General features: G+C 57.9%; 2 protein-coding genes across 10 annotated transcripts in view; both read left to right on the top strand.

Moving 5' to 3' along the window:
- The first annotated feature begins 216 nt into the window (after positions 1 to 216).
- On the top strand, positions 217 to 9424 carry OPN4 (opsin 4). Its single transcript, XM_008953547.3, has 9 exons — positions 217 to 360; positions 1588 to 1733; positions 3464 to 3597; positions 3916 to 4119; positions 4729 to 4900; positions 5327 to 5491; positions 6715 to 6822; positions 7686 to 7866; positions 9092 to 9424. Exons 1-9 carry the CDS (start codon positions 217 to 219, stop codon positions 9422 to 9424), a joined length of 1587 nt encoding a protein of 528 aa, XP_008951795.3.
- Positions 9425 to 12133: 2709 nt separating this feature from the next.
- The window catches only part of LDB3 (LIM domain binding 3), a 70180-nt gene continuing 56619 nt past the window's right edge, over positions 12134 to 25694 (top strand). For 3 of the 9 annotated variants that reach the window (XM_034931022.2, XM_034931028.2, XM_034931031.3), the window contains exons 1-4: positions 12135 to 12281; positions 14101 to 14216; positions 24808 to 24959; positions 25523 to 25598. In XM_034931022.2, the coding sequence (XP_034786913.1) occupies positions 14124 to 14216; positions 24808 to 24959; positions 25523 to 25598 (321 nt within the window). In that variant the 5' untranslated portion in view covers positions 12135 to 12281; positions 14101 to 14123. Of the gene's footprint in view, positions 12282 to 14100; positions 14217 to 24807; positions 24960 to 25522; positions 25599 to 25694 lie in introns of all 9 variants that reach the window. The other 6 variants (XM_034931024.2, XM_034931026.3, XM_034931030.2 and 3 more) reach the window with 3 other exon arrangements.

A 25694-nucleotide genomic window follows, 5' to 3' on the forward strand; every position in this document is an offset into this window, starting at 1 on the left:
ACTCACTCCTTTGCGCTTCACCAGACACAGAGCAACCGCCAGCCCCAAGAGCAGCTCCAGGCTGGATCTGCGCCGGACACAGGAGAAAGCAGCGGGTAGGCTAAGCAGGGGTGCTGAGGATGGAGGAAAGTTGGGAGGCTGAGCACAGCTGAAGTCCTGAGCTCCCTGTGCCCTTGACTTCTCTGTGGGCTCGAGCAAGGACCATCCCAACTCAGGATGAACCCTCCTTCGGGGCCAAGAGTCCCGCCGAGCCCAACCCAAGAGCCCAGCTGCATGGCCACCCCAGCACCACCCAGCTGGTGGGACAGCTCCCAGAGCAGCATCTCCAGCCTGGGCCGGCTTCCATCCATCAGTCCCACAGTAAGCCTGGGCGAGCATGTGCATGCACAGAGCCTTCCCTGACCCCTTCCTGGTCCCCTCCTGGCCACACACAGGGGCTTTGACAGGGAGATAGAAAAGGTCTGAACTCTGCTGTGGGGCCTTGAGCCATTACTGGACCTCTCTGAGCCCGCCCCTGATAAACAGGCTGATAGAGGAGGGTGCAGGCAATGTCCTTCCTCATGGAGAGCATTCAAGGAACAGAAATGCCAGCCCTGAGGACAAGGGGCTGGAATGGCCAGACCTGTCCTTGGCTGCACTCATTCCTTTCAGAGGTTGCTCGGATGCCCCATGGAGCCCTCCAGGGAGGAGGGCACACCCTGGGCCTCTGGATCCGCCAAGCCCACAGTGAAGCCTTGGGTGCCTTCTGCCACCTCCATCATCCTAGCCCAGGCCCAGGGCCATATTCCATCAACACCACTGCTACCTGGGGAGGGCCGAGGGCACCCTCAGGACCTGGGGATGCTGGCCCAGGTGCTGGACAGGATGGGAAGGCTCCGGTAGCTATAGGGGCCACTGCGGCAGGACAGAGACCAAGCCACCCTCTCTTCCCCAGAAAGGGGTTAGGGTGGGAGGAGTCTTTAAATCCCTTTGTCCTGACCTGATATGGTCATGACCTCCCTTCAGTGACCCTGGGAGGCCTAAGCTTTCTTTCTAAAGGGAATTCCCTTCATTTTCATGCCAGGCATCAAGGTTAGCTGTACCCAGTTATGCTATTGGGCAATGCAGCTTCTCCTCTAAGGCTCAGTAGGGGACGGGACTCTTGAGAGGGGCTCCACCCGACTCACCACCCCAGCGTCTAGAGGCCTCAAAAACTGTCTTGGGCCCTTGGGCTGGAGTCCATACTGCAGGCAGGGATGCACCCAGGAGTTGGCTCTGTCTTCTCCCTAAGGAAAGATAGGGTGACCCGGGCCATGTCCCTGCTTGCCAGTCACATGTCTGTCTGTCCTACCAGCCTCCAGCAGGTGATCTGAGCCCACTCCTAGAAGGCCCCTGTGCCATGTTCTAGGAGCTTGGGCTGGACTTTAGAAAGGACCTGCACTTCCCTTCTGCTTTTGGCCACTTGCGAGCTATGTGTGCAACTGGCTTTGCCACTCTGAGCCTCAGTTTTCCCACCTGCCCTGTTGAGAATCCTAACTCTTCCTTCTCAGGACTATTTGAAGGTGACAAGCGATAACGTGATTCCCTCGTTTCTCTGTCTCTCCGCAGGCACCTGGGACTTGGGCTGCTGCCTGGGTCCCCCTCCCCACGGTTGATGTTCCAGACCATGCCCACTATACCCTGGGCACAGTGATCTTGCTGGTGGGACTCACGGGGATGCTGGGCAACCTGACGGTCATCTATACCTTCTGCAGGTGCCTGGTTGGTGGTGCTGGGCCCAGGGCACTGAGGGTGGCAGCCATGCAGACAGGGAAGAAAATGCAGGCAGGAATGTTGGCTCTAGCTCTGGCCAGGGCACTGTTGAGGCTAGGCAAGGAGGGCAGGGCCATGCCTTCGATGATCTCAGGCCCAGACCTTCCTGAAGGTCACGGAAAGGGCCAAAAATGGTCCAGGGAGACTTGACTGACTGGCACTAATTGAGACCCAGGTGCATCCTCTGTGGAGGGTGTGTGTGCCCAGAGTATGTGGGTCTCTGACCATTCTGCCCTGCTCTCAGCGCACCTCTGCCATCACCTGCCCCAGAGAGCATCCTCCCCCTGCCTTGAAGAGCAGCTCTAGGCCAGGCGTGGTGGCTCCCGCCTGTAATCCCAGCACTTTGGGAGGCCAAGGCGAGCAGATCACCTGAGATCAGGGTTCGAGACCAGCCTGGCCAATGTGGTGAAACCCCCGTCTCTACTAAAAATACAAAAATTAGCCAGGTGTGGTGGTGTGTGCCTATAATCCAAGCTGCTTGGGAGGCTGAGGCAGGAGAATCGCCTAAACCTGGGAGGCGGAGTTTGCAGTGAACCGAGATCATGCCACTGCACTCTAGCCTGGGCAACAGAACAAGACTCCATCTCAAAAAAAAAAAAAAAAAAAAAAAAGAGCAGCCCTGGGGACCAGCATCCTCAAGTCCCTCAAACACCCCTGACACCCACCCCCAGTGTCCCTCTCCATCTGCCCCCCTGCCTGGCTCAGTGGCTGAGACACGCAGGTGGAGAAGGGAACCCAGGCTGCAGGGCCACACAGCCCCCTGGCTCTCCCACCTGCCAGCTGAAGGACTGGGCACGTCATTTCTCCTCCTTGAGCTCACTTTTCTTTCCTGCAAAACAGAGCTGTGCTTCATGCAGTCACTGTGATGATGCAGTAAGTTCACGGATGTGCGTTGCCCCACAGATGAGCCACTTACTGAGTGCTGTGCACCGGAGCAAGTCACTTCATGAGTGGGAGCATCTTGTCTGGAAAATGGGGACAATGACGCCTCCCTCAGGGTAGATGCAAAGATGGATGATGACAGGAGCCGAGGCTGGTGAAAGTGCCTGGCCCGGCCGTGGTGCACAGTCATCAGCTCCTCTGCCCTTGGCCATCCCCAAGCGTGAGGATTACAGAGACAGTGTGCAGGGCAGGGTCCAGGCAGGACGTGACACTGGAGGGAGAGTGGGAGGGGGACCCGAGGAGGAGGGAAGCGTGAGAAGCCATGGGAAAGCACAGTCAGGGCACGCGGGAGGAGGAGCCTAGGGAGAAACCTCTAGGGAGACCTTGGCCTAGAGGGACTCAAGGAAACCAGTGAATTGGTCAAGGAGATGGTGTGAGTCGTGCAGAGGAATTTAGAGGGCAAGAAGAGGAAACGACATGACCCAAGAACCGGCCTGCGCTGGGCCACGCCTCAGGTTTTGGAGAGAAACTGCCCCCTGCTTCTCTCTGAGGGAGCCATCTTGGGGTCCTCACTCAGCAGACACTGCTGGGTTCAACAGCTGCTTGGCTGGTCCCTGCCCGACAGTGGGATAGCTCTGTGGCCCGGCAGCTCGTGCCTGTTTGCTTGCCCATGTGTGTGTGCATGTGTGTGTGGCACGTGTGTGCCCATGCATACCTGAGGGGTGCGGGAAGCTCTCCATAGCTCTGGAGGTGTCAGGAAGCGCCTCCTAACAGCTTCTGATCCTCCCAGGAGCAGAAGCCTCCGGACACCTGCCAACATGTTCATTATCAACCTCGCGGTCAGCGACTTCCTCATGTCCTTCACCCAGGCCCCTGTCTTCTTCACCAGTAGCCTCTATAAGCAGTGGCTCTTTGGGGAGACAGGTAGATGCTGGGGCTCCCTTTTGCTGGAGGGAGGAGGAGGGTTTTGACCTGGGGATGCCCTCAATGGAGGGTGGCCCAAAGGAGGTGATTTGCTGCTTCTGGGCAGAGAGTGGGTAGCTGCCCTCAGTCCTGTGAGTAAGCAAGAAGGGAAGATGCAGTGTTGGTCCTAAGGCCTCTGCCACCCTTGGCCAGATGTGGCAGGTGGAGGGGGTGGAGTGCGCTCAGTCCTGCTCTTCCTGTGAGGTGAGGGCCAGAGCAGAGTCTACCCTGTCCCCAGACCCTCCTCCCCAGGACTCAGAGCAGGGGCTGTGCCCACAGGCTGCGAGTTGTATGCCTTCTGTGGAGCTCTGTTTGGCATTTCCTCCATGATCACCCTGACGGCCATCGCCCTGGACCGCTACCTGGTAATCACACGCCCGCTGGCCACCTTTGGTGTGGCATCCAAGAGGCGTGCGGCATTTGTCCTGCTGGGCGTTTGGCTCTATGCCCTGGCCTGGAGTCTGCCACCCTTCTTCGGCTGGAGTAAGTGGGCTGCTGGAACTGGAAGGCGGGCAGATGGGCTGGGAGGGGCACATTCAAGGGGAAGTAGGTGGACTTGGGTCAGCCAGCTGGTGGGAGCAGGGTGCCCAGGAGCTACCTGAGCCTCAGGTGAGATGGACATTCAGGGGACATGACTGGCAGCAAGGGAAACTGACACTGCCCCATCAGGGGCCAAAGGATCTCCTGGGCAACTGATCCCAAAATACAAAGGCTTTCTGGGTGGGGCAAAGTGACAGGTACTTCTGATGCTGTGTCAGACTAGGCAGGGGGCTGGGGTGTGAGGACTCTGAAGGTGGAAAGGTGGAGAGCAAGGTAGTAGCCCTCCTGGGGTAAGACTAGGCCTCTGGCTGAAGCCCTGGCAAGCACAACCTTGAAGTTATGGTGAGCTTTCTGCTCAAATCTAGCAGGAATGGGAGGCAGTGGGCTTTTCAGGCCATCCCAGTTCCCTCCAGCTTCCTCACTGCATGGGACAGGGCCAGGTTAGGGCCAGGGCTGTGTATGGGGACCCGAATGCCACATACAAAGCTCCTGCCAGATAAGGAGCCCTGGTCAGTGCCGCCCCAAAGGCTGAGCACCTGCCCTGGCTCCCAGGCGCCTACGTGCCCGAGGGGTTGCTGACATCCTGCTCCTGGGACTACATGAGCTTCACGCCGGCCGTGCGTGCCTACACCATGCTTCTCTGCTGCTTCGTGTTCTTCCTCCCTCTGCTTATCATCATCTACTGCTACATCTTCATCTTCAGGGCCATCCGGGAGACAGGACGGTAAGAGCCGAGCATGGAGGGGGGCTACAGGAGGGGGACCGGCCCCTCGGCCAGGCGGCCCCTGCCCCACCACTCACACCTGCACCAGCCTACCAGAGCATGACCAGTGGGTGAAGGCAAGCTGAGCAAGTGCTTATGGGGCAGCAGTGTCTAGGGGAGCCTCAGGAGACAAGGGCTTCTGGGGCGGGCTTTTCGGCATGGCAGAGGGAGGAGAGAAGGCACACAGAATCAAGAGGGAGTAGGGGGCAACTGAGACCTCATGTCACAGAAAACTTTCTGGAAGTCAGGGCTGCCTGCACTGGAAGGAATGACACTCTCCCGAGTGCCCTGCAAGGATAGTCCAGAGAGGCTCCCCAACAGCAGCCGTGACCCTGGTGCTGACTGCCACCCGACTAGGGTCAGACCTGGACGATGCGTCCTTCCTAGGGCTCTCCAGACCTTCGGGGCCTGGAAGGGCAATGGCGAGTCCCTGTGGCAGCGGCAGCGGCTGCAGAGCGAGTGCAAGATGGCCAAGATCATGCTGCTGGTCATCCTCCTCTTCGTGCTCTCCTGGGCTCCCTATTCCGCTGTGGCCCTGGTGGCCTTTGCTGGGTAAGCAGTGGCTAAAGGGTTGGGGAAGAGGCTGAAGGTGTAGGGGCAGGAGCAAGAAGCCTGGCCAGCCTCTCCTTCCCAGCCCAACCCCGGCCAGCCATCCTCGCACCCTAGGACCAGCTTCACAGCTTATTCTCTCCCTGGGTAAGGTGCCCAGCCCCGGGGTGGGTGGGGGGCCACCTAGTTCCTGGAAGCACCAGGGCACATGCAGAGGAGCTCTGGGCCCCACAAAGCTTTGGGCGGACGGCCTGCCAGCCCCCTTTGGAACACACAGTTCCTCTTGAGGTCTCCTCCCTCTCTGCATGGGCTGTGGTTACATGACCAGAGGTGCTGCCCATCTCCAGGAATGGGTCCCTGAGAGCTGCCCTTCTAGCCCTTTGTGGCTAGAGTCTGGGGATTGTGACATCTGCAGCAGCACAGATGCATGCTCAACTTCAGAAGTGTTTTTGAGAAGTGAGGGCTATTAAACCCTGGAAGTGTTTAGATAGGAGACCTTCTTGTGGAGGAATGGCCTGGTCCCCCCAGGGCCCTACTGTGGGGTTTCTCTACAATAGCCAGGGCAAGAGAGGGCATCACGGTTGGGGTGGGGTGTGAGAAGAGCTAGGCAGAGGGTGCAAGGGCCAGAGTCAATGGGGGGAAGAGGGATATCGCCAGCAGCACAGGCTCCAAGGAACAGTGGACCTGGGAACCTCCACCCCAAATTCAGCACATCTTCCTTCCAGAGCTGCACCCTCAACCACCCACTGCTCCCTCCTACTCACTCAGATCAGAATTCTCCTGGCATAGGCCAGGCATGGTGGCTCACGCCTGTAATCCCAGCACTTTGGGAGGCCAAGGCAAGTGGATTACCTGAGGTCAGGAGTTCGAGATTAGCCTGGCCAAAATGGTGAAACCCCGTCTCTACTAAAAATACAAAAATTAGCCAGGTGTGGTGACAGGCACCTGTAGTCCCAGCTACTCCGGAGGCTGAGGCAGAAGAATTGCTTGAACTCAGGAAGCAGAGGTTGCAGTGAGCTGAGATCACACCACTGCCACTCCAGCATGGGCGACAGAGCAAAAAAAAAAAAAAATTATCCTGGCACTGCCAATTCCTCCCTATGGGGCTGACTTAGCTGTGCTGGTTTGGGCTGGATTAGGATTTGGGCTTTGGCAGGGCCTGGCCCAGAAGAGAAGGTGTGTCAGGAGGGCCAGCTAGCTTGGGGACCACACCTTCTCTGTCCTAGGTACGCACACGTCCTGACACCCTACATGAGCTCGGTGCCAGCCGTCATCGCCAAGGCCTCTGCAATCCACAACCCCATCATTTATGCCATCACCCACCCCAAGTACAGGTGTGGCTCTTCTCCAGAACCCCACACCTTGGCCTCCAAGGGCCTGGCCTGCCGATGGGGGCAGAGGCCACCACCTTTCTGTCTCTCGTATGTGTGTTGAATGGGGGCCACCAGCAGCTGGGAGCGGCCAATGACACTGAGTGGGGTCTGGAGTTGGTGTGCCTCCCTCCCCCGCCCCAGCTTCCCAGGGGTCACGGTGTGGAGGGAGGTCAGGGTTCCCTGGGCAGTGTCCAATCCTAACTATGGGACCTTCAGACCTGGGGTGTAGGGCAGCCAGGACAGCCCTGTGAATTTAAGCACCCCCCCGCCCCGCCCTCCCCGATAGTGTCATCCTGAAGAAATCACAGCAGGGAGAGCTCAGCTCTGCTCCCAGGGCCTGGCAGGAGCCTGGGGTGGCTCTGGGCCAGTATGCATGCTGATAGCAACCCGGCAAGGCTGCTTCTCCCTTAGTGCTTCCTTTTGCCTGGTGGTGTCAGTCACTCACCACCTTCCCAAGGCCAGTGGCAGGCCTGAGCCCGTCTAGCACAGAGGCTGCTCCAGAGTGTCCCTGGTCTCCATTACCAGAGATGTGGCTTGAGCCAGCCACTGAGGGCTGGAACCAACATCCCCAGGCTCTCCCTGCATGCCTACCACCCAGAATCTCTCTGTCCCTCCCACCAGCCTTGTGAGCCTCTCAATCTCCCCACCCAGCATCTGTCTTTCTGTCCTCATCACCTGCCATGGTTCCCAGGGTCTGAGCCTCCCCATTTCCCCAGAGGCTCTCGGTCACTGCACATTAGGCCTCTACCAGCCTGTGCATCCATCCCCTCCCCTGCATCTGTCTGCCCATCCCCTGGCCCTAATCAGATGTGCGGCCCCTGCAGGGTGGCCATTGCCCAGCACCTGCCCTGCCTGGGGGTGCTACTGGGTGTATCACGCCGGCACAGTCGCCCCTACCCCAGCTACCGCTCCACCCACCGCTCCACGCTGATCAGCCACACCTCCAACCTCAGCTGGATCTCCATACGGAGGCGCCAGGAGTCCCTGGGCTCGGAGAGTGAGGTGGTAAGGATGCTGGGCCCTTGCCAGCTTGCACCTGGCCATCCCTTCCTCAGGCAGCCCTGGGGCTCTGGGGAAAACATAGGCCCTGGCAGGGCTGCCTCTGAGACTCAGGGACACTGAGGACGCTGGCACCCTGGCAGGAAGAGCCCCTCCCAACACCCCCATGAAGTTCATAATCCTCCCTGATAGGCAGGGGCACTAGGGCCAGAGAGGGGATGGTTTGGGGGTTCCCAGGAGCGGGGCCAGGATTGAACACAGGTCTTCCAACTCCAGGCCATCCTTTTCCATGCGACACTCTCCCTAGAGCCGCAGCCTGAAGAGATCAGCACATCTGGCTCTAGATAGGGCTCCAGAGAGACAAGGCAGGAGTTAGCTTGGAGCTCCTTGCTCCTCAGCATTAAGCCCCCTCCTCCTGGGAGACTTGAAGAGCTCACAGGGTGGGCATGGGCCCTGGAGATGGGAGATGTGGCTTTGAGCCTCAGCTTACCATGTGCTCACTGTGGGAGCCTGGGCAGGTCACTTACTCCCTCTGAGGCTCCACGTCCTCCTCTGAAAGGGAAAACAGGCTTCTCAGATCAACGCTGGCCAGGTGTGCCCAGGGATGGGTGTCAACCTTCCTCGGGGCCAGGTGTGCCCAGGGATGGGTGTCAGCCCTCCTCAGGGCCTGCAGCTCTGCTTCCCCTAGATGTCCCCAGGAAAGCTCCGTGCGCCACCGGCTCCTGTTCCCACCACACTTGGGCTCCTCCTTAATTCTACCTACGGAGCCCTCTATGGGCCTCAGCAAGACTGCCGCCGACTGACCGGCCAGCGATCTCCTCCCACTGCCCACATCCCTGGGGTTCTCGGTTGAGGGACTGAGAGAGGAGCTGTCAGAGGTCCCTCCTATAAACCACTGTAGTGAATAACAAAGAGAAATCTAATCTGTTATTGGAGGCCTAGACCCTCGTGAAGACCACCCATCTATTCAAAAATATAAATAGCCACTTTCTTAGCAAGGTGTGCCGGTGTGCAGATGGGGAGCAAACCTGCACACACATACACACACCCTAGGACAGGCATGCACAATTTACGGGGTTTATTTGGTGACCGGCAATGGTGCAAATGGTGTCAGGGGCCTCCCGCAATGAATACCTGTTGGGAGGATGGAGGAGGGCCTGGTGGGGTAAGGGCAGGAGCAAAGCTACGGACTGTCCCTCTCACCTCACAGTCACTCTCTCACCTCCCCCAGGGCTGGACACACATGGAGGCAGCAGCTGTGTGGGGAGCTGCCCAGCAAGCAAATGGGCGGTCCCTCTACGGTCAGGGTCTGGAGGACTTGGAAGCCAAGGCACCCCCCAGACCCCAGGGACACGAAGCAGAGACTCCAGGGAAGGTGACTGGGCCCGGTACCAGCCAATCCACAAAGGGGTGGGGGTTAGGGGCCAGTAGCCCAAGGAGAGGCCAGGAAAGAGAGACTTGTTCTCATGGGCAGGGGCGATATCCTCCAGGAATCACCTGCTCCCAGCACCTCCCAGCTTTTCCTTGTCCGCCTGGGGTTCTCTGTGACTCTGAGATGCTCTGAGCAGAGCCTGCATATGGTCTGCACATGTGTGTGTGTGTGTGTGATCATGCAACTCTGACTCTGCATGGTGCTGTTGGCTGTGCTGTGGCATGATAAGAGTACATGTGTGTGTTGATGAGGGTAGGAGGTCTGCAGCCGGCAGAGCATAGCTTGAGCATGTGTGTGGCCATGTGCCCAGCACATGCTCCATCACCGTAGCACCTGGCACATGCTCTGTCACTGTAACACCCAGTGACACGTGACTAAGCATGCCCTAATGTGTCTGCTTTAAGCTGCGCATGTGACTGAGTGTGGGTGGTATGTGCCTCTCTGTGTGACTGCGAGGTTGGACATACCTGGGGAGGAAGGGGCTGTAAGCTGTGGATGTGTTCACCATAAATGCCCTAAGATCAGGATGTCACCCGGAATACTTGTGGCTATTAAAAGAAGGCCAGCTGTCGGCCCAAGTGCCTATGGAACGGAATGTCGATGGCGATTAGAGAAGGCCATATTCTGGAACACTGGAAATGTCGTGTGCACAGGCTCCCAAGCAGCCCTTCGCCCCAGCTGACAGCTCCCCATCTGCCCCTCCTGTCACACCCACACAACACCCTCAGCTCAGCTCCTGGGCTCTCTCCAGCTTCCCTAGCTAGTCCAAGGCCAAAGGCACATTCCTGCCTGCCTTCCTTCCTGAGTGCTGTGCCCCTGTGCATCCAAGAACGAAAGCCCTGGGCTGTACCTGCAGTCGGGGAGCCTCAGCCTCCCTCAGCATTCCCCCCGGGGGCCCCGCACCCTGTCCTGGAGCCCAGGCACTGTGCATGCCATAAACGCCAGGACAAAGGCCTGGCAGTGACCCCCAGGCTGGCCAGGCACTGATGAAAGACACAGTGCCTGTCTTGGAGGGATAGGCTCAGGGGGGTTGCTGGGCAGCCATCAACAATCACCAAACACATGTGATAAGCGCTGCCATTGAGGTGTGAGCACGCAGGGTACTGAAAGCAGAGGCAAGTCCCTGAGGTTCCCCAGGAAGGTAGAGGTGAAGCAGGGATCTGCAGGCAGCAGGGGTGGGGAGTGGGGGGAGCACTGAGCTGTCCAGGATGAGGATACAGCCTGTGTGACTGTGCAAACACAGGGGCACAGGGGAGGGAGCTCAATATGTCCTGGAACAGGATGTCTCTCTGTGACCCTGGGAGCAGCCAGAGGGACCCTGGGGATTGGCAGTGGGGGACATAGGAGAAGGGAAGAGGGGGCGGAGGTGGTAGGAGCAGTGGGAAGGCCCCATCAGGGACTGGCTTAGGTGTCTCCAGACCTGACCTGGGGACAGGAAGCCCTGGGAGGGGGTTGGTTAGCTTTGCAGGGTGAAGACCAGAGAAGGAAGTGCTGCAGGGCAGGAAAGGAATGACCCATTTAAGGACAGCAGGAGCGGGGGTGATGCCAGAGTCTCCACATGTGGAAGAGAGGAGAGGATTGGATGGTGGGGGTGAGGATGGGTTCAGTTGTGACCCCGGGAGTCAAGAGCCCGGGGAGCATCCCAGGAGATGCTCTGTAGGCGGCGTTAGACATTACCAGCTCTTACTCTGGGATGTGGACTCTGGGAAGGCCCATCCCTGACCCAGGACACAACCTGGCCCTTCCATGCAACCTCCCCCACTGCTCGGTGACCCAGTGTGTGGAGGGTCATCGGGAGACTGCCCCCAGTGAACTGCTCCTCAGCTAAACAGATGTGTGCTGTTTGTTTGCAGACCAAGGGGCTGATCCCCAGCCAGGACCCCAGGATGTAGGACGCCCACTGGCTCTCCCTTTCTTCTGAGACACATCCAGCCCCCCCACATCTCCCTCATATACACAGACCCAGGATTACGCTGTGAGCCTGCAGGCTTTGGAAGTGGCCCTGTCACCCGTGCTGCACGGGATTCGCAGCCCCAGCCCCATGTCCCCTCTCCACACCTCAAAACTCCTGCCCCATAACGTCCTCCGCATCCACTTTCCAGCTCAGCAGCCGCACCCGAGGCTCAGCCTGAGGGGTGTGTGCCCAGGCCCTCCCACTTCCCGAGTTGTCTGCCTCTCCTCAAATGCTGTGTGCTGCAATTGTCCAGGCGATGACAATGGTGATGGCTCCAGAGAACACACCAGCTATTTATGAGCCTCTGCCCCCAGGCTGGGCCTGTCACTGGCATAGGAAGGCCAGCCCCGCATCTCCCACTGCCAACAGCTGAAGCCGAGCACAGACCTCCCTTTGCACGCTGGAACAGTTACTCACCTGTGGCTTCTTCCCCCAGTGTACCGTTCCACTGTGGCCCACATTCTTGTGCACGCGGGCATTTGCAGGCACGCTCTCGCGTAGTTCCCTATCTGAATGCACACCAAGCACATGCGTGCACACTCTGCGTCTGTGATTCATTTCATGTAGTGGTCTAAGCTCCTCCCAGGGCTGTGTGGATCTGACAGGGTATAGGAAAATAAAAAGCGGAGAAGGTGTCTTCAGACAAATATGGTCTCTACGTGTTGGTGCTGCTATGGGAGAGAGAACCAGGGCCTGGCCTCTGATGCCTCCAGCAACTTCACTTCCTCTCCTCCCTCTGTCCCCACTCTTGGGACTCTCACTCTGAGGCCCACCTCAAACTGCAAGGAGTACAGCAGAGAAGGGACAAAGGCCAGGCTGGCCTCCATCCCCACTCACTCCCCAGTGAGCCATTGAACTCCGCCCAGACCATGGGTACCAGCTGCTCTCTGACTGGCTTCACATCTCCCGAGGGAGGCGGATGGAGGGAGGCCGGCCTTCGCCTTTAAGAGCACTCTCCTGCCACCCCTCCCTTTCCCCAGAGGCGAGCTTCATCAGGCAGGAGCCAGAGGCCAGAGAGACAGCGTGCAGCTCCAGGTACAGCCTCCCCCAGCTCCCTGGCCCTGAGGGTGGGTGCCTTCCTTCTCCCACACTGGTTATGCCCTGCTGCTGAGTCCTCCCCAGCCTGGCAGGATGGACAGACACCCCTAGGAAAGGGAATAAGGCTGAAGTTAGGGATGAATGACATGGGGCTTTGCAGAGAGGGATAGGGAATGGTACGGGAAGGGATGCTGGCCATGGACTGCTGGCCTCCTGGGCTGGGCTGCATGATATAGGGTGAAGGAAGTGATTAAGCAGGGAAAAGGACACAGGTCTTTTCCTGACTTCTTCCACTTGATAGTTTTGTGACTTTGGGCAAGTGACAAAACAACCCCGTAATATGGGTGATCCTACCTTGTACCTTACATGTGCCAGGCCCCAGGAGTGAGGCTGGAAGCTGAGAAATGACTCACACCCAGGCCTCTACTGACTCCTCAGGGTCCAAGCCAGAGCCCTCCAAGAGGGCCAGCAAGCAGCCAACCCAGTTGCCTCCCCTGAGCCTCAGTTTCTCCAACCAAGGAGCCAGGGTGGCCCTTGATCTATCTCCAGATCACATAGGAGCCTGAGGTCTTTCTTGGGGAAGGGGTTGGCCCAAAGACCGCACTGGCAGAAGTCCCAAGGTGCTGAGGCCCCCATCCAGAACACACTGTCTCTGGGGTACAGGCTGAACATGCCACACGTGCTTCCCCCTCCCTGCCTCTCCTGGCCCTGTGTCTAGCAGCTGAGCAAATGGCGTCTCCTCCCTTCTCCCTGCCCCCTGCCATTCCTGCGCAAAGGGCACGGGGCCTGGCGTGTGGCACTGGCAGCTGGAGCTTTCCATGCTGCCGTCAAGTTTTCCAGAGCACAAAGACAGGAGAGCCAGGAATAACTGGCTGGGCCCCCAGAGGGTCTGGAGGGGATGGGCCTGCCTCAGACTTGCTTTCAGACCCTATGCCAAGGGGTGCAGGCAGAGGGCCAGCTGCCAAGGACCAGGGCTTTGGGAGGCTTCTGTGGCTACTGGGAGCCCATTATCTGGCATGCATTCTATAGGAATCAGCCCAGGCTCCAGTGTGACCTGGGTCCACTCCTTGTGTGACCTTGGAGAAGTCATTTAACCTCCCTGAGCTTTGTCTCCTGCGGGCCCAGGTGGCAGCGTCTCAGGATCCCAGGGAGTGAAGGGCCCATACTGAGGTTGGCTATGCCCAGAGCTGCTGTTATGATGATCGTTTTTATGGCTGGACAACCCTGGGCCAGTCACAGACCAGCTGGAGGCTCAGCTCAAGCCAAGGCACCTCCAGGGCCCCATACTGGATAAAGCACAACCTCAGAATCCTGGCCAGGGACCACACGGCAGCAAAGCCCCTGCCCAAGGGAGCTCAGCCCCTGGTCTTCTGAGCAAGAGGATGGGTACCACTGGGCAGGAAGAGCGAGTGTCTACGCTCTCCAGAGGACACAGGAGCAAGGAGACCAGAGCATTCTCACCAACCTGGCCAGTTCCCCTTCCTCCCCCCTGGGGGGTGCTGGGTGCCGGACACCCCTCCCCAGGGGCTATATTAGCCGTGTGAGTCACGGTGGACCGGCTGGGAGGAGGCAGGCGGGCGGGCACAGTGTAGAGTTACAGTCCATTTATGGGCGCAGCCGAAGGCAGATATCAGTGTCGATGGCATTCGCTCCCAGCTATTCTTAGGAGCCTCTCAAGAGCTCCACGCAGCCCGGCTGGGCAGCAAGGGACAGAACAGGCAAGGCTGGGGGTCAGGGGCAGGGGCAGAGGTGTGGACCGGGCAGGCGGAGTGCCTGAGTGCCCTCTCACTCAACCCTCTCTACCCTTTGTCTGCAGAGGCGGCTGCTGACAGCACCAGCATGTCTTACAGTGTGACCCTGACTGGGCCCGGGCCCTGGGGCTTCCGTCTGCAGGGGGGCAAGGACTTCAACATGCCCCTCACTATCTCCCGGGTGAGTGCACCCTGCCACAGCCTAGCACCCAATGGGGCAGGCACGCTTGGAGGAGGGCATGTGTGTCCGTCTGTCTGTCTGTCCTTTCTGAGCCTCTCAGAAAGCAGAGCATGCCCCATCCCCTGGGACTGTCCTGGTCCTCTGGTCTCAGCCACAGCTGTTTGCTCACTGGAGCGCGCCGGCCTGTTATGCATGTGAGACATCATGAGCAGGTGGTAGGTGTTTTTAGCAGAGAAGAAAATGCTGAGTTTTCAGGCAGGCAGGCAGGCAGGCAGGCAGGTAGCTGGACAGAGAGTACAGCACCTTCCTGATCCCTTTACTGTTAGAGTGGGCTCAGGGTGCCCCCAAGCCTTGAGCATTTCCCTAGATATGGGCAGCTGCTTTGGGAAGGGAGCATTCCCAGCATGGAGAGGGCAGGTGATGGGCAGTTGGATAGATGGACAGACAGACGGTTGACCTTGGCTGCCCAGCTGTCAGAGTGTGGGGCTGGGCTGGACTGAGTACTGGGCACCCGCTCCATCCCAAACTTGAGACACCAAGACCCTGGCTCATGGGGCTGGGCGCTTCTCCCCATTCACCATGGCTGCTTTGTCTGTCTCAGGTCTTGTTCCCCACAAGTGCTGGGGCCTGGTGAGATGGCCCCCTGTCCTGCAGTGTCTGTGATGGGGAGCAGCATGGCCTGATGCAGATGACACAGAACATCAGGGGTTGTCTGAGTAACTCTACCGCCTGGCTGGAGACAGCAACACCAGAGGCAGAAAGTTAGCCATGCTCCCGAGGAAGCACTCCAGGAGCAGGGACTGATGGGGGAACAGCCCCTAGACCGTAGTAGGCACTCCGTCAGTTTCTGTCAAACAAAGAGACTCCCCAGCAAGGCACTGGTAGACCCAGGGCTGAAGGCCCCAAGGCTCAGGGAGAACTGTGAGGCATACAGGGCAAGGACAACCCTGCCTGGTGGCTGAGCCCCTGACCGTGCTGTTCCGGGCACAAGGCCAGAGGGGGAGGCCCCCAGTCTGTCATTGGAGGGTGGTGGGTAGGCAGGGGTATCTGGGCTACTGCCCACCAGGGGAACAAGGGGACAGTTTCTTCTCTGGGGCCTTAAGGACTTGCCTTGGGCCTGGGGGCTGGAGGAAGGGGTTGGAGGGGAAGCACTGAAGTGGGCAAGGCCTGAAGGGGCTTGGCAGAGGGGCCAGGGAACCTGGGCAGCGGGTCAGGAGCCAATGTCCCCAGTGGAGGAGTAATCTCAGTTTTTGTTCCACGGGTACTTGAGGGGACCCCAGAAGTAGAAACTCCACCCAGGGATGCCGTGAGAGCCTTATAATAGCCATAGAGGCCACATGCTTACAGGAGGCGTGCTGGCCTGGCTCTGGTGCAGGGAACAGGCCCTGACCTCCATCCTTCAGTTGCAGATGTGGCTTGTTCTAACCTGGAGATTCCACCCCTCCAGATCTACTGCCCTGGAGACCACAGGGTCCTGGGCACCCACAGCCTTGCACACTTTGCATGAGGTGGTGACCTGTGAGCATGTGAGCCCCAGTGGATTTCCCACTGCCCTTTCCCACAGCTCCCCACCCCCATGCTTGCAGGACTCCTTCCTGTATAAGGTGGAGCCTCTGCGTGCTCTCTCATGGGCCCTGTGGCCTCCCCTGCCTGGGACTGAGCCCACATCTCCCCCAGCTCCACCATCTCGAGGCCTCCTGCTGGTGCTCCCTGCCCTATCCCTATGGGTGCAAATTGGCCACTGGGCTCAGTGGCACTCAGGATAGCCAATGACCTCACCCAGGGTCTATGTGCCACCTGGCCCCGGCCAGCCAGGGGCTTAAATGGCAGCCCAGAAGCCTTAAGCTAGATAGCAGGAGGAATGTCCTTACTCTGGGGAGGGGGTATGCAGGGATGTGCTGGATCCAATGACTGGGGGGACTTCTAAAAATAGAACCCGAAGCTCAGGCAGGGCACCAGGGGATGGGCATGATATGGCCTCTCGGCTTCCTTTAGGGGCATACCCCAAATCACCTAAGCCGTGGAGCAGGCTGGACTGGGTACTGGAGCCTTCCCCAGGGCTTGGAGCCTCTTGAGAAATTTTGATGGTAGGCTGCTGATAGCCTGGGCTTGTGTCCTGGTTCAGTGCCGCTGGCAGGGCAGGCCTTGTGGACACAGCCCTGCCATCCCACCAGGGCTGTAGGATTTACTGCTGGGGCTCGCAGGGCCCTTCTGCACCAGGGACATCCCCCTACGGGGGAGGCATGGCCAGAGCTCTCTGGAGGAACCCCACTCCCACCCCAGCCAGGACCTGAGCCTGTGCCATAGGGCACCAGAGGCAAGAGTGTGTGACCCTGTGGGGTGGGCAGGCAGGCGAGGCTGGGATCGTTACCTCGCTTCAGAGCCTGGCAAACTGAGGCTCGAGTTTGCTCACAGGACAGGGATGGCCATGGGTGGATCTCCTGTATCCTGTCACCCCTAACTCCCATGCTGGCTTGCTCACCCCTCTAACTGGGACTAATAGAGAGGCACTGGGGAGGGTCTGTCCCCTCTCAGCTGCAGGTGTGTGCTGCAGCTCCTCCTGGAAGGACACAGACCACCTGCAGGCTGGGTGGTGGCTCCCGGGGGCTCATGGCAGCAACTTTGGGGCAGCAGCAGCCCCTCAAGGCATCCCTTCATAGGGTCTCTGCTTGCAGACCCACAGAGAAGGGAGTTCAAGAGGGAGACTGGGAAAGGAGGGTGGCGGGGAAATGCCTTTATTTATCCTGGACAGGTGTGGCTGGGCCTGCAACATGAGCTGCCCTTTCACCCCACCCCAGCCAGTTCTCCAGGAAGTGGAGAAGGGGGAGCAGCCCAGAGATGGAGCAGCTCCAAAGGCCTCTGCCCTGGCAGCTGGCCAGAGGCTGGAGCCGTGGTCTGGGGTCTCACCTCTTCATGCCTCTCATGCCCCCGCCTTGGGGAAGAGGAGTATGCTTTGTTAGGCTCTGCTGCTCTCAGCTGTGTCGCCTCAGAAGTCTGTTTACCTGCTCAGCCTCAGTTTTTCTCACCCTTAAAATGGGGATAGCAGGCTGGGCACGGTGCCTCATGCCTGTAATCCCAGCACTTTGGGAGGCCGAGGGGGCAGACCACTTGAGGTCAGGAGTTTGAGACCAGCCTGGCCAACATGGTGAAACCCTGTCTCCACTAAAAATACAAAAATTAACCAGGTGTGGTGGTGCATGCTTGTGATCCCAGCTACTCAAGAGGCTGAGGCAGGAGAGAATAGCTTGAACCCAGGAGGCAGAGGTTGCAGTGAGCTGAGATCGCACCACTGCACTCCATTCTGGGGGACAGAGTGAGACTCCATCTTAAAAATAAATAAATAAATAAACAAATAAAATGATGCCTTCCACACCTGTGAGAGCTCTTTCTAACAGGCACTTGTGAAAACTTTCCACCTGTTGTCTACTGGGACTGATTGTGAGACTGGTGGAGTCGGGGGCTGAGCCTGGGCCCAGGAGGGGCCTGCCTGTCTACTGGAAACCCTCTCTTCCTAGGGTCTCAGCCACCCCGCCTGCAGGCTCACCTGGAGCACCAGCTCAGAGGCCTCTTCTCTGTGGGTTTCGGTTCCAGTATTTATCAGACTCTCCGAGCTGTGGTGGGAACATGCTGAGGACAGAGGGTCTCTGGGGAGAGGAAGGGGGACAGGCTGAGACTATTCTGGGGTAGCTGTGCCGGCAATTCCTGGAATTTCGGGGCCGCTGGAGCACGCAGTGCTGTTTCTTGGGCAGCTCTTAGCAGTGCTGACAGGCCGTGCTGTTTATAGCCGCACTGAAGGTCAGGCAAGCCTCCGAGGGCTTCAGTGGGGCTGGCAGGGGCCTCCCTGCAACATCCGTCTATCAACAGGGGAAGGTAAACGGCCAGAGGCTCAGAGGCTCACAGCTGGGGAATGCATTCTTAGAGGTCCCCCAGGCCAGGTCCTCTGGGCTGCTCAGAACTGCATCTAACTCTGTGAGGGATCCAAAAGGAGAGGACATGAGGCTGGCTGGGTCCTGGGGAATGAATTGGACCCTTGGAGGCCCCTGGGCCAGGACACCGTGCAAGGGCAGCTGCATAAGCAGCCCCAGGGCTCCGGGCCTACAGATATTGTGGGGTAGCCAGTGTCAGGACTGCAGGGCTGTTTGAGAAACGCTGGGCCAGGCTCTGCTGGGGGCTAGCTCCCCAATTCCCTGAGTCTCCTTCCCTTTCTACATGGTCCCCTCTCATCCAGAGGCTGCCCCTGACTGCAAAGACCCTCCTCTACACTGAGCCCTCCCACCCCCAAACACAGCTTTGGCACCCCTTTGGGACCAGGCTCCACCTCTGCCCAGGAACCATCCTTGGACACAAGAATGGGCCTTGCTGGGGGCCCTTGAGAGCCAGTGCCCATGAGGGCATTTTATTGGCCACACCGAAGACCCAAATGGAACTGTGGACCTGGACAGGAGGAAGAGAGGCAGGAGAGACTCAAGAGACACTTGAGGAAAGCCAGGGGAGGTGTGGTCAGCTAGAGAGGGGGCAGTGACCCGTGGCTTTGGACACAGAAGGTTATTGATATGCGTGGAATAATGGGGCCAAAGGCAGATGGCTGTGTGTGAGCAGGTGGGAGGCAGTGGCAGTGGGGGCAGGATGTGCGGGTCACTTCTTGGAGGAGTCTGGAGGTGCAGAAAGGAGACATGACAGGAGCCAGTTGGAGCCACCCAGGCAGGCAGGGAGAGGCTTTTTGAGCATTGAGGGGACTCCGGCTTATTTATCAGCCAGGGTGGAGTTGGGGAGTGGTAACATGGGGAGACAGAAGGTTCCAGTGAGAGGGTGAGCATGAGCAAAGCCCCAGGGGAGGCCAGATGGGAAGGCAGCAGAGCAGGACAAGACAGTAATTTAATCATACAATGAAAATGCACTTTGTCCCACCTGCCCCAACCCAGGCAGGCAGCCTGGGAGTGTGGGGAGGGGGAGCTGCTGAAACTTGTACCCTTCCTACTTATCTGCCACCTGCCCCAGCCTCCACCCACCACATCTACACTGGCAGATCTAGAAGAGGAGGAAGGCAGGGGCCTGCCTGGTTTGAACACCGGGAGTGAATGATGGCCAGAAACGTCTGCAGAGCCCAGCTGCTCTCTCTGCTGCCAGGAAACTGGAGAAATAGGAGCCGATGGCATGGGTGCGTCTGAAGCCTCACTGGCGCCTTCTTTCCCCTGGGCCTTGGACAGACCTTTCCTCCCCTCCCCCCAACACCCAGGCCCCTCTAGGGACAGCAGGCTGGCTCAGAACTGGTCAGTCAGGGCTGGCTCCTCAAGCTCCACCCTCTGCCAGCTGTGGATCTTGTTTCCTGTGGAGCCCAGGGATGTAGCCAGCCAGCCTCGCACCTTCTGGGGGTAGCAGATGGGGTCAGCACTGTGCCTCCTGGATTTGGAGTTTTCCTGAAACTCTCTCAGCTCTGCACCTTCCTTACATAATCCCCTGTTTAACGACATAATCCTCACAACAATCCCGAGAAAGGCATTGTCATTCTCTTGACACTGGAGGGCTTGGAGGCTGGCACCGAAGCCAGGGGCCTGGCCCATACTGGCACCTGTGCTCCTCCTTTGCTGCCTCCCCACCCCCAGCCCCCAGCACTCACAAGTGGCTCTGGCACCAGCTCTCCCTGGGCTGCCCTTGGAGGTGCCCTAAGACCTTGGCCCAGCAAGGCGGAAGGGCTCCTGGGGGCAGGGAGCTGATCTTGGCCTCCAAACACCTGCAGCCTTTCTTGGGGGCTTTGGAGACAGGAGCTCGGTGCCCCACCCTGAGGCCATTCTAGGCTGCGCCCAGGGTTGGGTTTCCGGGGTTTAGAGGGGCCCATTGGTGGGAGAAGACTGAAATGTGAAGTGGGAATGAAACACTCATTCAAGGGAGGCATTTAAATGCTCAAAGGCGGATAGAAAGATTAGAAAGAAAAAAACCACAGCTCCAAGGATTTAGGTGCTTTGGGCCCTTTCTGAAACACAGAAAGGAAAGAGGAGGATGGAGTCAGACAAGACAGACGTGGAAGCATCATGCCTGGACTGCACTCTCCATGAGCCCTGGACTCTGGGCAAGGGTCTGAGGGTGCCCCCCTCCAACCCACCCAGGCAGGCTGCTCCTGAGGTGGGGTGAAGGCATCCGATGGCTCCTGATCATCCATAGGGTCCCTGCCTCCATCCTGCCTGAAGCACCTCCCTAGAGGAGGATATCAGCACCCCCAGCCCCCACCCTGAGGGATGTTGGACCCTACTCAGGGCAGCCAAAGGCCAGGCCAGCTGAGCCCTGACAAGCAGACACAGCTGCAGGGGAGAGGCACTGGGCAGGGGATCCAGCTCAGCCACTTCCCTCTGGTCAGAGGCTTGGCTACTGACCAGACCCCAGGAGGTTGAGCTCTCCCTTGGGAGCAAGCATCCCCCTGGCCCATACCTGAGGATGAGGGAGAGCCAGGCAGGTCTAGGTGAGGGGAAGTGAGGAGACCTGGCGGGGAGGGCTGGTGCCCGCTGACCCATGCCTGTGGGAGAAAGATGTCTCTGAGGCAGCTCCAGAGGGAGGACAGTCAGATAGCCCTGCAGAGGGCCCCTCTGATCTGGCCCCGGCCTCTCTTGGATATCATTCTGTTGCCCTTGCTCATGCTGTCATCATGATCTTCTGGACACAACTCCCATCTTTCCTGTCAGCGTCTCCTCTGTGACCGAGGTCACGGCCTTTCTACGTGGGGTCTGCAATGACCCAGCCCTGCAGGGGGATGACCCCTTCTCTGTAGATGGGCATTTGGGGGTGCCCTGCCATGAGAGAGCCTTGCTGTGGGGGTGTCCTGCTGTGGGGGAGCCCCATGGGCAGTTCACTAGGACAGAACAGACATTGCAAAATTCGCCCTGGAAAGAAGTATGCTGGTACCTGCAACTTTCTTTGAAATGCCCGGCAAATGAGATGGATTGATGGATGTGGAGGGATGGAGTGTGATAAAGCAAAGCGAGTGAAATGTTATGGTACAGCCATGGTGGCGGGTGTTCAGGTGTGCACTTTAGAATGTTTTCTACTTTTCCTGCCTAGAAATCTGCAAAAATGTCTATAATAAAATGTTGGGGATCACATAGAGGAGTAGGGAAAGTTGATTTTCTGCAGGACAGGCCTGGCTGGGCAGCTCAACTTGCCCCCAGGAGTCCCCTCTCAGTCTAGAAAACTCTTGCTTTCCTTCACTGATGTTGGTTTTTACACTTTGTTCACCTCTACACTCAAGGCAGCAATACACTCCTGTCATTAATAGAGGCTATGGCAATGAGTTTGGGGGTAAGGGCTATGTGTATTTTAAGAAATCTCAAGTAGCTCTAAGATGCCCCTGCGGGGCCTGGAGGGCAAGCTGGACTTTGCAAAGCAGATGCTGTGGCTTCCTGGCAGTCCAGACGTCTGTTTCTATATTGTCCTTTCCTGTCTCTGCAGATTCCAGGGCAGGGGAAGGGGTGCTGTGGGCACAAGGTGGCCAGTATTTTAAGAGGGCACCACAGGCTGGGTGTGGTGGCTCATGTCTGTAATCCCAGCACTTTGGGAGGCTGAGGCAGGCGAATCACTTGAGGTCAGGAGTTGAACACCAGCCTGGCCAACACGGTAAAACCCCCTTTCTACTAAAAATACAAAAATTAGCCGGGCATGGTGGCATGCGCTTGTGGTCTCAGCTACTGGGGAGACTGAGGCAGAAGAATCGCTTGAACCCAGGAGGCGGAGGTTGCAGTGAGCCGAGATGATGCCATTGCACTCCAGCCTGGGCATCAGAGCAAGACCCTGTCTCAAAAAAAAAAAAAAGAAAAAGAAAAAAAAAAAGAGGGCACCATAGCCCCTAGGGCTGAAATGGCAGGTTCACAGCAATTGGAGAGGGCTGTCCTGGTCTTGCTGTTATCACCCACATGGTGTAGGGCAGTGTTTCTGTGACCCGTAATGTGGTCATGCAGAAACAACTCAGTTCCTGGGCTGCATCTGCAGAGCCCATCTGGGAATGGGCTGGACACTGGTGACTGGTGACTGCAGGGCATCCTGGTTTGGAAGGGGCTTCCCTGTGAGGGGACTGGCAGGAGCTTCCACCCATGTCTGTAAGCCCAGAGCCTGGCCAGAGGCCCACCCAGGCTTGGCACCTGGGGCAAGGGACTGTCCCCAGAGCCTCTCTGGGCTCCTTCTAGGATGGTTCTCGGGCCTTGGCCTGAATCTAGCTTCTGCCAACCCTAGGAGCTGGCTTGGTCCTTGGGTTATAGCCAGGAAGGTGACTGGGATGTGCCCAGAGAAGCCCAGAGGACTGGCTGGTGGGCATATTTGGGAGGCAAAGCCAAGGAACACTTCCAGCCACGGCTTGTAGGGGGTGGGGTCCAGAGCCTCCTCTTTCCTGTGATGTCCCTGAAGGCCAGGCCTGCATGGCACTCCTCATGATGTCATGGGGGTTGGGGACCTCCAACATGGTGTGGTGGGAGTCAGGTCATAAAGCCATTCTATGTGATATTAGCAGGGGCCAGCCCATTCCATGTGATGTCACAGAGGGTACAGCCAGAGTCTCTGGCATTCCATGAGGTATCTTTAGGGGTGGGGCTGCTAATGTCACTAGGGGCCAGCCATCAAGCCGTTTTAGGTGACATTATTAGAACCTCTGAAATTTTGCATCTCATGTGATATTACTGTGGGCAGGGCCACCAAAGCATTCAGTATGCTATTACTGGAGGCCGGGGGTGCAGAATTTGGCATCATGCATCATGTCCCCAAGAGTGCAGTCTGAGCCATGATGACATCCCAAGTAATGTCCCAGGAGGTGTGGCCTTCCTGAGATTCCATGGGGAATTCCCGGGATGGAGTTGCAGTGGCATTCTGTGTGGTTACACTGAAGATGGGGCCTCCAGACTGTAACATTCTGTGGTATTATCGGGGCTCAGGGTTTGGGAACTGGCCCCCACAGCTGCACCCGGCCTTCTGGAGGTATGACATCAACTACAGAACCCTAAGCCCTGCCCCATTTCCCAGCTGAGTTTGCTCATCCAGGCAGGGTTGTCGGCTACCTCACTCTCTCCACATCTGCCAGGTAGCACAAAGCACCTGGCACTAAGATGCTTTTGAGTGGGTGCATTTATCCTGCCCTTCAGCCTGGCAGTGTCTCTGGGATGCTGCTGTGTCTTAGCTGCTGCATCTCCCTTTTCTCCTGGAGTCTGAAAAGTGCTCCATAGCTTTGCAGGGTGCAGGGGTTATAAGAGGCTAATCAAGGTTACAAATAGCCTGCAGTTTTTTGTTTGTTTGTTTTTAGACAGAGTCTCGCTCTGTCACCCAGGCTGGAGTGCAGTGGCATAATCTTAGCTCACTACAACCTCCACCTCCTGGGTTCAATCAAGAGTTCAAGCGATTCTCCTGCTTCAGCCTCCCGAGTAGCTGGGACTACAGGAACATGCCACCATGTCCAGCTAATTTTTTTGTAATTTTGGTACAGACGGGGTTTCACCACGTTGGCCAGGCTGACCTCAGGTGATCTGCCTGCCTCAGCCTCCCAAAGTGCTGGGATTACAGGCATGAGCCACCACACCTGGCCACCTTTTTTTTTTTTTTTTTTTTTTTTTTTTTAAGACCGAGTCTCCCTCTGTCACCCAGGCTGGAGTGCAGTGGCGCAATCTCAGCTCACGGCAACCTCTGCCTCCTGGGTTCAAGCAATTCTCCTGCCTCAGCCTCCCAAGTAGCTGGGACTACAGGCGCCCACCACCAGGCATGGCTAATTTTTGTATTTTTAGTAGAGACAGGGTTTCACCATATTGGCCAGGCTGATCTCGAACTCCTGACCTTGTGATCCACCCACCTCGGCCTCCCAAAGTGCTGGGATTACAGGCGCGAGCCACCACACCCAGCAGATGCCTGCAAATTTTTAAGAGACAGAGTCTCCCTCTGTCACCCACGCTGGAGTTCAGTGGTGAGTGATCATAGCTCATTGTAACCTCAAACTCCTAGGCTGGAGTGACCCTCTCACCGGCCTCCTGAGTAGCTAGAACTACAGCCATGCACCACCACACCCTGCCAAATATTTTTATTTTTGTAGAAACAGGGTCTGGGCTCTGTTGCCCGGGCTGGCCTCAAACTCCTGGCCTCAAGCAATTCTCCTACCTCAGCCTCCCAAAGTGCTGGGATTATAGGCATGAGCCACCATGTCCAACAGCCTCCAAACCTTAATGGCTCAGAACAACAAAAGTTTCTCATTCATGCAACGTCCAATACAGTGCTCCTTAATCATCTCTCCTCCTCTCCATGCCCTGCATTCAGTCAGTCAACAAGCAGAGAGTGTGCAGGATCACAAGGATGGTTGCTAGAGGCAGACCTGGAAGGAGCATACATTGCTTCCACCCTCATTCAGTTGGCCAGAGCTAGTCCCAAGGCTGCAGTCAGACACAAAGCTCTAAGCAATGTGGTAGTCATGTGCCGGAAAGAGGAACTAGGCTTGGTTAGCAGCTGGTACTGGCCGTAGCGAATGAAAAACACAATGACGGCTTCTGCTGAATACTCCCGGGTGACTCTTCCCCAAGGACTGGCCTTTCCTCAGGACCACCTTCCTTATGCTCACCCCCCACCTCCGCTATCCAATCAGATCACACCAGGCAGCAAGGCAGCCCAGTCCCAGCTCAGCCAGGGTGACCTCGTGGTGGCCATTGACGGCGTCAACACAGACACCATGACCCACCTGGAAGCCCAGAACAAGATCAAGTCTGCCAGCTACAACTTGAGCCTCACCCTGCAGAAGTAGGTGGGAGCTCTCCAGAGCAGGGGGCGGAGGCTTGGGTGTGGGCATGGGGCAGGGGCCAAAAGAGGGATTGTCCCATAGCAATTGAGTGGGCCCCGCCCTGGGCTACAAAACTGTGCAGGAAGATAAGGACAGCCCTGGGCCAGAGGAATGACCAGGCCCAAGTCGCTGTCAAGCACCTAGAGGCAGACATTACTGCCTCACTTTACAGTTAAGGCAGAGAGGGTGGTCCTGGTGCTGCCCGTACGTGGGCCATTGGTCCTGGAAGGCAGGTCTTACCTACTTCCACTTTGCCCAGGCAGCCCTCAGTGACGTAGCAGGGGCCCATGGATTCTGACCAAAATGCCCAGGGGCCATGATTTCTCCATCCTCTTCGGGCCCAGGGCCTTCTTGGGGAGATCCAGCCCATGGGGTGGACAGTGGATCTGGGGCCCTCTGACTCAGCTATCTCTGAGAGCTGACTCTGGCTCTCTCTTGCTCTCTCCTCACCAGCCCTGCCCAGGCAGGAGCTTCTGGCCCCAGGGGCAACTTCCTCACCTGGTCTCATTTCTGGTTTCTACAGATCAAAGCGTCCCATTCCCATCTCCACGACAGCACCTCCAGTCCAGACCCCTCTGCCGGTGATCCCTCACCAGAAGGTAGGTGCTGACTGTGGCGGCGGGGTCCACTCAGCCCTGGTTACTGGAGTGCTGGCCCTGGCCAGCCTGCCTGGTCTTTGGCTGGCCCAACTGGGA

This window comes from Pan paniscus, chromosome 8, assembly GCF_029289425.2.
Source record: "Pan paniscus chromosome 8, NHGRI_mPanPan1-v2.0_pri, whole genome shotgun sequence".
Taxonomy (NCBI): Eukaryota; Metazoa; Chordata; class Mammalia; order Primates; family Hominidae; genus Pan; species Pan paniscus.